General features: G+C 36.1%; 2 protein-coding genes across 2 annotated transcripts in view; one reads left to right on the top strand and one right to left on the bottom strand.

Annotated features, from left to right (window-relative positions):
- Nucleotides 1-3,798, top strand: part of LOC131845381 (sodium/potassium-transporting ATPase subunit beta-2-like) — a 28,566-nt gene extending 24,768 nt beyond the window's left edge. The window contains exons 4-7 of the mRNA XM_059194433.1: nucleotides 785-963; nucleotides 1,142-1,246; nucleotides 2,412-2,580; nucleotides 3,290-3,798. Coding sequence (XP_059050416.1) covers nucleotides 785-963; nucleotides 1,142-1,246; nucleotides 2,412-2,580; nucleotides 3,290-3,399 — 563 coding nt within the window. The 3' untranslated portion in view covers nucleotides 3,400-3,798. The remainder of the gene's footprint in view (nucleotides 1-784; nucleotides 964-1,141; nucleotides 1,247-2,411; nucleotides 2,581-3,289) is intronic.
- A 1,769-nt stretch (nucleotides 3,799-5,567) lies between these two features.
- Nucleotides 5,568-13,693, bottom strand: LOC131845377 (sodium/potassium-transporting ATPase subunit beta-2-like). The gene is made up of 6 exons (XM_059194429.1): nucleotides 13,615-13,693; nucleotides 11,697-11,879; nucleotides 9,734-9,988; nucleotides 8,234-8,526; nucleotides 7,313-7,481; nucleotides 5,568-6,575 (listed from the first exon to the last, which is right to left on the bottom strand). The coding sequence occupies exons 2-6, from the start codon at nucleotides 11,854-11,856 to the stop codon at nucleotides 6,472-6,474; spliced, it is 981 nt and encodes a 326-aa protein (XP_059050412.1). The 5' UTR covers nucleotides 11,857-11,879; nucleotides 13,615-13,693; the 3' UTR covers nucleotides 5,568-6,471.
- Between the last annotated feature and the right edge of the window lie 325 nt (nucleotides 13,694-14,018).

Genomic DNA, 14,018 nt, shown 5'->3' with positions numbered 1-14,018 from the left:
GTGCATGGCAATAGTTTTCATGTTCGGGATTTTCATTTAATGTTAGACATAGACACCTATATAAATACCTATGTTGCATTGTAAATAAACTGGCTTTAAAAAAAAAGTTATTTAATTGAGTTTCTTGCCAGTTCTTCTCAATTGGATCTATACATCGAACTGGACGGTAGGGAAAAAAAATTATAATGTAAAAACTTGACGTTCATAAGCGGCTAAAATGTTCTACATGAATAAATGATTTTGAATTTGAATTTGAATTTGACATAGATTTAAGAAATAACAGTGTTCATTTTCTATCAATTACAAGTTTTTTCAATCAGTTACGTGAGGACTTTGATTGATTTGTGGTATAGCAAACCCCTTAACATCCGATGGTCACAAATTCGATTCCTCGCATGACACAAACATTTGTATTTAGGAGTATGATTGTATCGGTCTGGGTGTTTTCTATATATAGTTATACTAGCTGTGCTCGCGGTTGAACCCGCTTTAAATTTCAATATATAAGTTTCAATAAAAAATATAGTCTATTCTAAGCTATATTACTGTAAAATTACAACAAAATCCGTTCAGTAGTTTTTGCGTGAAAGAGTAACAAACATCCATATTTACAAACTTTCGCATTTATAATATGTGATAATATTAATAAAATTAAGATTATGAATGTATTTACAGAAAAAAATGTTTTTATATCAGTTGTCTAGTACTTTGGCATTCGATCACGTAGTGTGAATTTTCCAGGGGTACTATTATTATTATAGTAAGTTTTATTTCTTCATTTCAGCTTATGAGAACAAGTCCTTGTTAATCAACGGGGGTGTGAACCAGCGCGAGTGTGGTGAGGTGAAGCCCCCAAGAAAAGAAGTGTGCGCGTTCAACACCTCGCTGTTGGGGCCCTGCTCCAAGGAGAACAATTATGGATACTCCACCAAGACGCCGTGTATCATCATCAAGTTGAATAGGGTACTTACCATTTCTTTATATGGCAATAGTTGTTCATGCACGGGATTTTCATTCAATGTTTATATTACATATATATAAACTGCCTTTTAGAAAAAAAAGTAATTCAATTGAGTTTCTAGCTAGTTATTCTCAATTGACCACTGAGGCTATCCATAGATGTATATGTTATGTTCATCAGTTATTCGACTGGAACCCGGACTACTACGATGACCCTGGGGACCTGCCTCCTAACATACCTCCAGATATCACGGCGTACATCAACTCTACCACCACAGTACAGCAAGTGAGTGATCAGATGCACAAGCTACAAATATTCATTATTATGTATTAGTTGACCCAACAAGCACTTAGTCTGCGAGCCAGAGTTTAATTTCGTCAGTCATTTCAAATTCAATTTAGTTACAAACTTTTTTTATAATATTAGACCTCAAGGGAAAGGGAATTGTTAGTAATGTACTAATAACACCATTGCTAGCAGTGTATCTTATATGGTTCACTCCATGTGGTTCTCCCTGGTGTTAGAATTCACATCTTTATTGTAGAAAAAATCCGATATTTTAAACATATATTAAAAGAAGGTAGTTTGTTTTTAGTACTAATGAAGTACCCAATGTAAGGATTATTACGAATAATGTAAATAGCGCCATCTAGTATTTCTAGACCAACCTACAACACTGACTTTGGTCTATAAAGACGGAGGTCGGTAGTTAAATAATCCTCTTTCGTTGCGTGAGCCGCGGCATTCAGTCGACGAGCGCAGAGCGTGCCAGTTGTGTTTTGGATATTAAAGTGAATTGTATTAGCAATGGGTTTATCCAAGTCTTAGTTGGGCCTGGGGAAAGCTGCAAGTAGTGAAGGTGAGTGTTAATGCATTCTAAAAGGGGCTTTTAAACCTACACCCGTGTCACAAGTCACGGGCGCTACTTGGGGTTTCCCTTGCGGTAGCCGGCTTCAAAGCCTCAGTCGTCCATCATAATTAGTGCTTCTTACACTGGAAAACATTACGATGTTTAATAAATTCACAGTGAATTTACCACGATGGGTCTATTGACCCGACCTCATGTCCATCTTAACATCCTCCACTGGTGCCCCGAAATTCTTTTAACTGGTGATTTAGTTTGTCCAGTATTCACTAGATGCCGTGGTAGAAAGATATTAAATGGCGCTAATAAATAATTCTTCCTTCAGATGATGAACTGAAATGAACTTTAAATTTGTAGTATATAAGATTTATTTTTGTAAAAGACATTTGAATTTAAAATGTTTACGAAATAAAAGAAAAAAAAAAGTTAAATATTTTATTTTAAATGTTAATATGACTTTTTTCTCTAGATTTCATAATACAAAGATCTCAACCATTTTACAAAATTTCGGGCGAGAGGCAATCATTGACGAATTAGGCTTTGACTCGCGGAGTATTTGTAAGAATAACAATCTTTTGTTTTCAGCGTCGTAAAGTGTGGGTGTCGTGCATGGGCGAGCGTCCGGCTGACATTGACGCTTTGGGTCCTTTGAAGTACTGGCCTTACCCTGGCCTGCCAGAGACATTCTTCCCATACGACAACACGCCAGGTTACCTCAGTCCCCTGGTGGCAGTGCAGCTTCTCAAACCAACTTGTATGTTTTTAATTGTCTTAAATTCATTGATTAAACTGTGACTTCGGAGAACAACAGTTCAACGTAGTTATTGAGTTGCTATAAGAACACAGTTCCCTGGAATAGGCCATGTATGAACATCTAAGATTAAAGTTGTACATTTAAGCTTGGAAATTTTTGCATCCTATTATGTCTACCATATCTTATTTGCTATTTAGAATGTCTTATTCAAACCTCAGAACATTAATAGAATATGAATTAAGTTAATTAATTAACAAATGTATTCTTTTATTACCAGAGTCAGTGACTATAATATATTTTTGTCTATGATTTCACATTTAATTCATTGCAAGTAAGTTGCACATAAAGTGCAATACGATGTGTTAAATCCCTGGAACACCAAGGTTAAAAATTAATTATAATCTCCTCCGATTGATCCCCCATCCAATTCAAACAGGGATCGAAATTATAACGGCCTGAGCCGAGGTTTAAACCCCTAGCTGTGCCCTCAGACTAAAGTCGTATCCGTTTGCCTTCAACCGCTCCATAAGTCCTTCCTTTGGTTTGGAGTGCTATCTGCGCTCGCCCCCTATCGTCCGGTGAAGCTGTAATGGCCAGCTGCGGCCAACAGCATTAGAGTAGTCCGAAAAAAAAAATGTTACAGTACTGTTTGTATGTGTCTATATGTAATTTTATAATTTCACCATTTTTATATATTTTTTATTTGCAGTGCACCAGATTATAAACATTCGATGCCGCGCCTGGGCCCGCAACGTTAAATACACGGAGAGTTTGAAGGAGAGGCTGGGCTCCACACATCTCGAGATTATGATCGACTGATGGGACCAAATGATGACACATATCTTATTAGTTTAAACTTTCTATGTGATTATTAGTCAAATTTTTTTATAGGTTATTAATTATACACTAAAGATCTTGCCCAGTGGCGTGCCTTGGGAGAGGCGTACGTCCAGCAGTAGAATAGAATAGAATAGAAATCATTTATTCAAATAAACTTAATTTAAGCAGTTTTGAATAGTCAACATTTTTTTAAATCTACCGCTTATTCGAAAAACTGTCTCATCACAAGAAGAATAAGCAAGAAACTTGTGTGTTGCTCTTTTAAACAATCCTTGTAAGTTCACATTTTACAAGTCGAAACGTGTGAATACGAACTACCGACCAGCACTAATTTATTTAGGCTCAAATATGTGTACTGCAATGGGCTGATGATGATGATCATGGTGATTTATACACTTGAACTCGTTTTAAAAATATTTCTTTATAGATGAAATGATATTTTATTGAGTATTTAAAATACTTTTTATACACTAACTAAAAAGTTTCTTTCTAAATGAAATGAAATTTTATTGCATAAAAGAGTGTTTTTAACAATTAATTTTTGTTCCACACATTTAATTATTTCTGACATACAATAGACAATATAAAAGAAATCTTCGGTAAAAAACCTGATCTTTTTAATAAGTTTAATAACTATTAGTTATTTTTTTTAATTAGATGTTGGTGTATAAAATTGTGGACGTAGGAAACGCAATATGATTTCATTTATAAATTTAATAATTTTCCCAAATGATATCACGTTGTATCGAAGTTACATATTTTTTTTATTTCTCTAAGCAAGTTATAGAAACATAAATTTTTAATATAGAAAACCTCACAAAAAAGTCATCCAAGTTATGAGATATTGAGGAAAAGTGATCAAGGTTATGAAATTATGGAGTTTACTTTTAAGATGTCAATGAACGGACGAAAATTCTTTTCAGCCTGCTCTCTCTATGTTACATATTTTTTTAAAGTAGTAAGTGAGAATATTCTACTCATATTGTGCCTTACAATGGTGTATGTAATTTGATGTAAAATATAATAAGTGTTAGAGTATAATTAGAAATTTTGTAATGGATTTTTTCGTTTGTAGCAATTTTCTGAGCCATTGATTGTTGGAATTAGGACTTATTAAAACATTACTTTCAAATACCTCCTATAAACCTACTTTAACTATTATCATTCTATCAAATTAGAAGATCATGTCGGAGATATTCAGTGAAATATATCACGGAACTATTATGATAAAATTCATAATAGATTTTCATTGTTGCATTTATTTTCTTAAATGAATTGTTCCAGAAACTCGTAGTTGTTTACTTGTTTGTATGTACGATATCTAGTTTATTGTTGTTTATAATCATAATATGAATGTTAGGCATTATAAAAAGCTAAGGAGTAAATGATCAACAGATTATTAAAGAGAATTTACAAATAGCATCAAATTTTGTATCATTCCACAGTCACAGCAAATTCTGAATTCAGCATGCTTTTTCTCCATATAAAATCCTTTTAAAAATCAAGTCCAATTATTCATTCATTCATAATTTAAGAGCCACGGAAAGCATGCTTTTTCTACATATAAAATCCTTTTAAAAATCAAGTCCAATTATTCATTCATTCATGCCACGCTCTTGTCGGTGGAGCTTTTGCTAGTTCCCTCGATCTTCCATAATTCTTTTTAAATGTTTTTTCAATTTTTAATTTGCTTTACGTAAGTCTTCCCCTCTACGGGTGTGATACCGTTCATGCATTGATTTAATCATCACACACATAATAATGACCCCTCCGATCGATTCCCCGGCCAATTCAAACGGGGTCTGAAATTATGACGGCCTAATCCTAGGTTCGATCCCCTAGCGGTGCCTTCAGACTAAAGTCGCATCCGTCAGGCGGAAATTGGCCTACAGCCGCTAAATTATATTCCTGCGCGTTTGGGTGCCATCTGTACTCGCCCCCTATCGTCCAGTGAAGCTGTGGCCAGCTGCGGCCGACAGCATTAGAGTAGTCCGAACAAAAACATGATAACTTGATGTCTGCAGTGTTGTTCATGTATATAGGCTATAGTTATCGCTTAACATTCAAATAATTAAAAAAAAGAAACATAAACAAAAACGCTTCAAACTATGTTTATTTAAATAAATTACATAAATCATTAATCTCACTCTTTCTAACAATATAATGGAACATACACGTTCGTTTTCATTTCAAATCAAAATGGCGGATTCTTACAAACAACTTTGACTGCTCAATGTATTAATTAGTATATATAATAATAATGTAATTAGTTTATTGTAAAATAACCTGTTACAATGCTAAAACAATACAACAATATTAAAAATAAGAAAAAAAAGAAATCAGCGCCTGATATAATACTGCAAAGTGTTTCAAAGTATCAATGAACACAAATATATACGTTTTGGCAGTGCCCAAGACAATGGGGATTTATTAAACATTGATTTAGCTAAGATCTCCTGCTGATATTAGGATTGTTTTAACAGTACATATTTGCAAGAATCTAATCTAAACTTAATTTGAAATTGGTAAAAATTTTTAAAGTACTATAATTAATTGTACAATAATCAATTCAAAGAAAAAGACTGTGAATTAAGGCCCAACAGGTATGTCCGTTTGGAATAATTAATTGCCTAAACCAACTTAAACTTAATTTGAAGTTAAAGTAAATTTTTGAAGTGTGAACATTGTCCAATGTGTAATAATCGATTCGAAGAAAAAGACTGTAAAATATGGCATAAGGGGGCTTTAATGAGTCATCGGTTTCTGTTATAACCCTTTATCAATCAACAACAGGAGTATTTTTTAATAATTTAGATAAAATTAATTTTGGTTCACTAGCCGTTGTATTTCTTTCATATATCTGTATCACCACAAGTATTATTTTATATCTGCTTTAATTACTAAATTCTGCTAATGTTGTATCATTCTGCGCTCCGTCTAAAGGTCTTGTCTCTTGTTTATATCTGCTTTAACTAAATTCTGCTAGTGTTGTACCATTCTGCGCTTCGTCTACAGGTCTGTACCCGCTTAGTCTTACTGTTCTGTTGGCATCTACTCGATCATGATCTCTATATGGACGGTGCCCATTCCCTCGTGCCTGTCGTACATGATATTGTGCGCCCACGCACGACACTCTATGTTGATCAACATTCCGGCTGCAAAAATGGAAATCATTAGTTACAATTCTACGGAATTACAGGATATAAATAATCAAAACAAGTCTTTAATTGGTATTTATGTATAATATATTTAGTGGGAATGAAGAATGCCATATGGCATTAAGCTCGCCTTTGTACACGTGTTTTTGTGCAATGAATAATAAAACAAAAAGAATACACTTTATAGGTAGAAAAATCTCTCATAGACATGAATAGGATTACATGAAAGGAGGAACCAATGAGATCACTCTCCAAGACGAATCTGGTTGTGTTGACTTGTTTCTTTACTTAGTGATTTTAGTGTGGTCGCTTAATTTAGTTGGGGCATCAGTTTGTTTGCCAGTTTCACTTCTATTCTTTCAGTCGCATAAAATAAAATCGACGAAGATCTGATTATAGGTTTTCTTATAACGGACAAACGAGTCCGCGGAACAACTGGCCAGCTGAGTGATTATGAATTGTTAGTTAATGATTTCCAAGCTCATCCAGAAGGAATATGGGCCGATTCAAAGGTTTCAATATAGTATTAGTTCGGAAATATCACTGCCGCTGTGAGCTGATAATGTGGTTGCGCGTGGTAATATATTTCAAGTAATAAGTTTTGTAAATATTACACACAACCCTTTTTTATTTCTGAAATTTTATCGCGTGGAATTCTCTATCGATAAACTCATGTTCTTTTATTGAGAGAGAATACCACTCCTAAATTGTGGAAAGTTAAAAGTTAATCTTACTTTTCGGCCTTTGTAGGTGTACAGCGACCAGGGGACTGAGGTAGCCTTCTTGATTGGTGTACGGAAAGTAGTAGCCAGGGAAACCTCTGTTCGGTAGATACTGAATTGGACCAATGTTCTCCCTGTCGGCAGGATTTTCACCTTCGCAAGAAACCCACACCATGTTCAGCTGAAATCATCGATAGGTGCAACAGTCAATTCCCAATAAATGTTTCAATAATCAATTTAATCCTACTTATTTTATGATACTCAGTAGCGTATACTCGTAGCTATACCAAGCTACAACACTACAAGACCGATGAACTTCTTAGCTTTCCACTGATTAGATTCACTGTGCGGGAGCCGGGTCCAACGTGTGGCAGAGAGGTAAACACCGTCCAATTTCAGGGATCTATGATACATGTGTAGGTTTAAAGGGCCGCTTGGTCGACGTTGCGTCAACACTCATCTATTATAACAGTCACAGCCATAATAAAAAACCCGGGGCGTTGCGAGTTTTTCCCCATAAGGGGGATTCAACCTATAATTACAAGGGTGGCAAGGTAGACGCGGCATATACTTAGTACTTACAATAATACAATATACGAGTATCTGGTTGTTGATCAATAACAGTCTGAGTTTGATCACCAATAGATATAATGTTACCAGTAGCGATGGTTAGGTTTCGGCACTAAATTTGTGGTCTCACACATGCTAATGGAATAATATAAATCCAATTAGTAATGAAATGGAGACTTCCGCAAAGCAATATCTAATACGATAAATAATATTTTTGCCAAGTTTTACATTCAGAACAACATCTGATGTTGTATGTTGGAAATAAAAGAGTAGTGAGTAGTTAGAGAAATCGTGCACCTGACTACCTGATTACGATCTAAGATCTAACTTTTTTAAAAAAAAATATATTGGAGTTAAACTCACATAATTCTTATCATGAGCAGTCAAATTCCTGATATGATTCTTCAAGTCTTCAGGCATGGCCGTTGGCAAAGTGTCCGAGCTATTGTAGAAGTGTGGTTTCCACGCGAATATCTTATTGAGTTTGAGGAAGACGCATGGCGTGGACTTGTGGTACGCGAAATGGTTTCCTTCGACGCATGGACCCCAAGTGCTGATGTCGACATCGCAGACCTTGCCGGCTGGTGGTGGATGCTGGAAGTCGCAGTTGTGTATATTCTGGCCAGCCCCGGCTTTTTTATCATCCCGTTTGTACGCTAGGTGGAAATAATTTTCACTATTATTATCTTAGTACAGTGGACCCGCGGTAATCCGGCCCCTGTCTAATGCGGCCCCCCTTGTAATCCGACATTGTCTATTATTTGTTATTGAATATTACTTTGACAATATACTTCAGAGTGCATATACATACATACATATATAATATAGAATCTTATCACTGGATCTGTAATTTGTCGGATTACAAGATACTCTTTAGTAAAAAATTCCGGACTATAAGCAGGGGACCCTTAAGCAGCACTCTATAATCCGACAAATACGGTGGTCCGACACTGCCCTGCAAAACGTTTGTCGGATAACCGGGGGTCCACTGTATGTATATATTATAAAGAATCATCATTGGATCTATAATTTGTCGGATTACAAGGTACTCTTTTGTAAAAAAATTCGGACTATAAGGGGTCTTAGGCAGTACTCTATAATCCGACAAATTGGATAGTCCGACACTGCCCTGCAAAATGATTGTCGGACTACCGGGGGTCCACTTTTGGGGGGCTTTTATATTGATTGCCGCATGCATCCGTATGTAAAGTGCGAATACTGTAACTACCATATAGTAATTTTTGTAGCTGTGACGTGGTCGTGTGGAATGAGTAGTCATGCTCACTAAAATATCCAGACATGTGGCGGCGTGGTGGGCCGGGTCATTGGGCTCCCTAAAATATGGTCGAGCGCAGTGATGGCTGGCTCATCCGTCATACTCGTGAAACGAGTGCTGCTTGTAGGGACTGGTCTGCTCTTATCACTACGACTGATTTAATCTTATTGCATATTTATATTTGACCCGAAAAATAGTGCTTATTGGTAGTTTGTATTCACACGTTTCGACTTGTAAATGTAAACTTACAAGGATTATTTAAAAGAGCAACACACAAGTTTCTTGCTCGTTCTTCTTGTGATGAGACAGCTTTCCGAACGAGTGGTAGATAAAAAACAAATTGTTATGACTATTCAAAAGTGCTTAAATTAAGTTTATTTGAAAAAAAAACTGTTATATTATAAACCCGGAAGTTTGTGAGTGTGGATGCATGTTTATTTCTCTTTCAGGCAAAAACTACTAATATATATAGCTTATACGTCAGAATAACACATCTGTTATAAATTACAAACCGGTGAAATCGCGGGCACAGCTATTAATAAATATTGCAGAGAATATGTAAAGTTTGAACATAAAACTAGAATTACCTTTCAGAAACTTAGACAATTCCTTCACCCAAAATTGGTGGCTACCAGGATCATTTCCTTTGTACCAAATAACGCTGCTCATAACCTCCGGAGGGAGCGGCCTGAAGCCTAGTCCTGGATTGGTGCCAATTATGCTTTTGTCTAATTGCCACATGGGCTGCCTTGGGTCCAGGAGTTGGAGGAATGTCCACATACAAATAGCCACCAAGATAGCCAATGCAGCGTAAAATATGAAATAGAATAGTGCTATTTTCGCTGAAATAATAAATAGCATAAAATTATTAATTAAAAAAAAACAAATTAAAATATTGGATACACCTAGGGGTGTCCTCAGACTAAAGTATTCTTCAGGCGGGAGTTGGCCTTCAACTGCACCATAAGTCTTTCGCGGGTTTGGAGTGCCATCTGCATTCTCCCCTTATCGTCCGTTAAACTGTGAAGGCCAACTGCGGCCAAGAGCATTAGAGTAATCCGAAAAAAGTCAATTATACAATGTTTTCCTACAACTAAAAACAAATGGAGGTAAATTTCGAGGAGTTCTGTCGTTAAGGACAACGAAGATTTACCATGATGAAAGCCAAGACTCTCTGTCAAGAGAACAACTAAAGAAGAGGGCGTCCATCCAAGGCTAGACTAGACTAGTCTACAGTAGGTAGGGTAGAGCGCTCGACTCCTCGCCTCGCCAAGGACAATGAAGAGATACCATAATTAAAGCCAAGATTAGTCTGTCGTCAAGAGAACAACTATAAAAGAGTGTGTCCGTCCAAGGCTAGACTAGACTAGTCAGTAGGTAGGGTAGAGCGCTCGACTCCTCGCCTCGCCAAGGACAACGAAGAGATACCATAATTAAAGCCAAGATTAGTCTGTCGTCAAGAGAACAACTATAAAAGAGTGTGTCCATCCAAGGCTAGACTAGACTAGTCTACAGTAGGTAGGGTAGAGCGCTCGACTCCTCGCCTCGCCAAGGACAACGAAGAGATACCATAATTAAAGTCAAGATTAGTCTGTCGTCAAGAGAACAACTATAAAAGAGTGTGTCCATCCAAGGCTAGACTAGACTAGTCTACAGTAAGTAGGGTAGAGCGCTCGACTCCTCGCCTCGCCAAGGACAACGAAGAGATACCATAATTAAAGCCAAGATTAGTCTGTCGTCAAGAGAACAACTATAAAAGAGTGTGTCCGTCCAAGGCTAGACTAGACTAGTCAGTAGGTAGGGTAGAGCGCTCGACTCGCCGGCGGCCAGGATGTCGTCTAATAATCTCATTGCTTCAATTCTGTGGCCATCGCCATTTCCGTTCCGAGCGTGCATCATTCTTGTGATTTAGACCTACTTCGTACGTCTACATTGTTTTCGGCAATCTACTCTAATGTAGTAATGAAGAGTTTCTTTGTTTGAACGCATTCACGAAACTTGGAGTTGGATTAAAAAAAAATTTTGTAAATTTTATAGCTCAATGTCTTCTGAAAGAAATAAGAATAAAAATAAGAAATGACTGCCCATTTGTTAGAAATATAATTAAGAAAACGGCGAGTATAACGTGTTATAATTTAAATTTAAATTATAATTTTATTAAATAGCACTTTACAAATCATAGGCCACTATCTCCTTCCAAACCATGCATCTAAGTTAGATATAGTATACTATATAAATACTATACTTACATTCATGAACACTATTATATACATATACACTACACATATATACGTTAACAAAAAGAAATTGTTTCGTTACTACCTCGATTAACGCGTATTGTTTGAATATAGCAATTTTACTCTGTTTTTGAGTTACTGTAAATTTCCCTCATTTCCTATATTCAACTTAGATTTGCGTTTTTTTATTGGACACTGAAATATATTTTGTTGTTTTTTACGATATGGCTTCGTCAACAAGACTTGGGTTGACGAGTGTAATATATAATTACTATTTATATTTAGTCGAGATAAGTGATAAAAGCACACTCACACCAGCTGGAGCCTGTCCTGCCGCAGAACTCCTTGGTTTTAGGGTTCCATATGAAGCGCCGGACCCTCTCGTTAGTGGGGAGGCTGGGTTCCTGCTCCTTGTAGTACATATTGAACCTCTCCAGACTGGTGAGGTCTGACACTCGCTTCTTGACCGTCATCTTGACTCGATGACTTTTCGGCACTGGAATTAATGTTTTTTACTTGACTGGAGTGGCATATAGGTTGATGCGTCATCTGACGATAAGTGGTAATTGTCACCAGGGGAACTTTTTAGGCTGCAGCCCAGGGCCCCGAGGATACAAAGGGCCCCCAGTCCCCACTGAAACGATATTTAGAATTTAAAAAAGTATATAGAATGTTTAAAAACCTATCATAAGGTTGGCAACACTGAGATCAATTAATCCATGCAAGTGCGCGTCTATCGAAAGGAACGGGGAATTTGTTTGAATGGTCACTTGTTTTTGGTCGGTGTATTTTTTTAGTTGAGTAATGTAATTCATGATCCTCCCTGACTGTCACCTATATATCAAATAAAACCTAAATATCAAAAACAATATATATATATATATATATACATAACAGATTAAAATTCTTTTAGAATTACACGTAACTGAAAAACTCGGTTTCACAAAAAACCTATATTTAACTCATTCCCATGAAGAATTCAGACAGTAACAAATTTGAAACATGTACTAGATATATATGAATTTTCAGAAAAACTAAGCAAATACATTTACTCTAATAATAGAGTAGAGTGGAACGTAAATATTTACTGCAAAATTTCAATTGAAAGTATTGCTATCGCACTTGGGTGAGGGGACACACAAGGTCTCTAATAGAGATAAAACGAATACTGAAAAATAGCTAATATCGCAATTTAATTCGAATTCAAATTCAAATTTCATGTAGGTCTACTACAGACTCTTATGATATGTCAAATCTACCGTCAGTTTGGAATGATTTCTTTTTTCTTTCTTTGAGATCAGAAGAACTGAAAAGAAACTGAGCTGAGTTTCTTATTCTTTTCAAATAAATGTTATACATGTTTACAATAATACAGATTCATTATAAATTCAAATTTGGGAGAATGAGAAGTACTGACAAGAAACTCAGCTCATATTCTTTTCAAATAAATGTTATACATGTTTACAATAATACAGATTCATTATTTATTCGATCTCGGTGGTCTAGCGGTCTAGTTAGTAGTCGTTTATTTTCTTGGCCAAATGGTTAAATAGAATTAAATGGATTTTGGCGTAAAAGTAGATTGTAACAGATGGACGTCTATCTTTCAGCATCTGCTTCTTCCTTATCCCATTCATTTGTGGTCGGCGTAAGAGAGTAAATAACGAGATAACATATTACGCCGAAACGAAGAGTATGTCTCTTTGTTTCGGCGTAATATGTTATCTCGTTATTTACTCTCTTTCTTCCCATATCATCTTTCACATCTATCCATTACTTTTTCGGCCTTAGAGGATATAGTCTATCTTCAATCTTAAATAAAAGCGGACGAAGCCAGGGCTTATTATAGTTGGTTTTTTTCTACTATAATAAGCCCTGGCTTCGTCCGCGTCCCCAATATATATATATATATATATATAAGAAGAATTAGCGAATCCAATCGTTCACGCGTGATTCATAACCAAGGAAATAAGATTATTATGATATGATATATGCATATATATATAGTCGGGAAAGGCTGGACCGAATTCTCTAATTCTTCTGTTATTGTGTTTGGAGAAGATTCATACGAAAGAAGAAAATTAGAAAGCTACGTATTATTTTTTATTAATTATATCAATTTGATAATTATGTATACTACTTAATACAGGACAACGCCTGAGTGGTTAGTAGTTAGTTAGTACACTATATTAAAACATTCCATTATCATCTACAAGAAAAAAACCACTTACCCGACTAAAAATGAATATCCGCTTGCAAGATGCGCAAGAGTCTGGCGGCGCGAGACAACTGCGACCATGTTACGTGGACTGAGCTCACAGGATAATAGGACGATGGTATGTATTCAAGAGCCACGTTTGAGCTGCTGGATTATAACCAGTGGAAAGCGGTTTGACCTGGCAGTGCCTGACCGTTCATAGTCGGTTTATTTTATTGATTGACTAGCTGTTCCCGCGACCTCGTCTGCGTGGAATTTAACGTAATTTTTCTACAATAAAAGTAGCCTAAGTTACTCCCTTTTACATCAGGTACCTGCCAAAAAAAGTCCCGTCAGAATCGGGCCTGCCATTTCAGAGATAAGCCAGAACAAGAAGGACAGACAGAAAAATTTAAAAAAATGTTATTTTGGTGTATG

This window comes from Achroia grisella, unplaced genomic scaffold (assembly GCF_030625045.1).
Source record: "Achroia grisella isolate CSIRO2021 unplaced genomic scaffold, CSIRO_AGI_Agris_v1 utg4642, whole genome shotgun sequence".
Classification (NCBI taxonomy): Eukaryota; Metazoa; Arthropoda; class Insecta; order Lepidoptera; family Pyralidae; genus Achroia; species Achroia grisella.
This window is presented reverse-complemented; position numbering and strand designations above follow the sequence as displayed.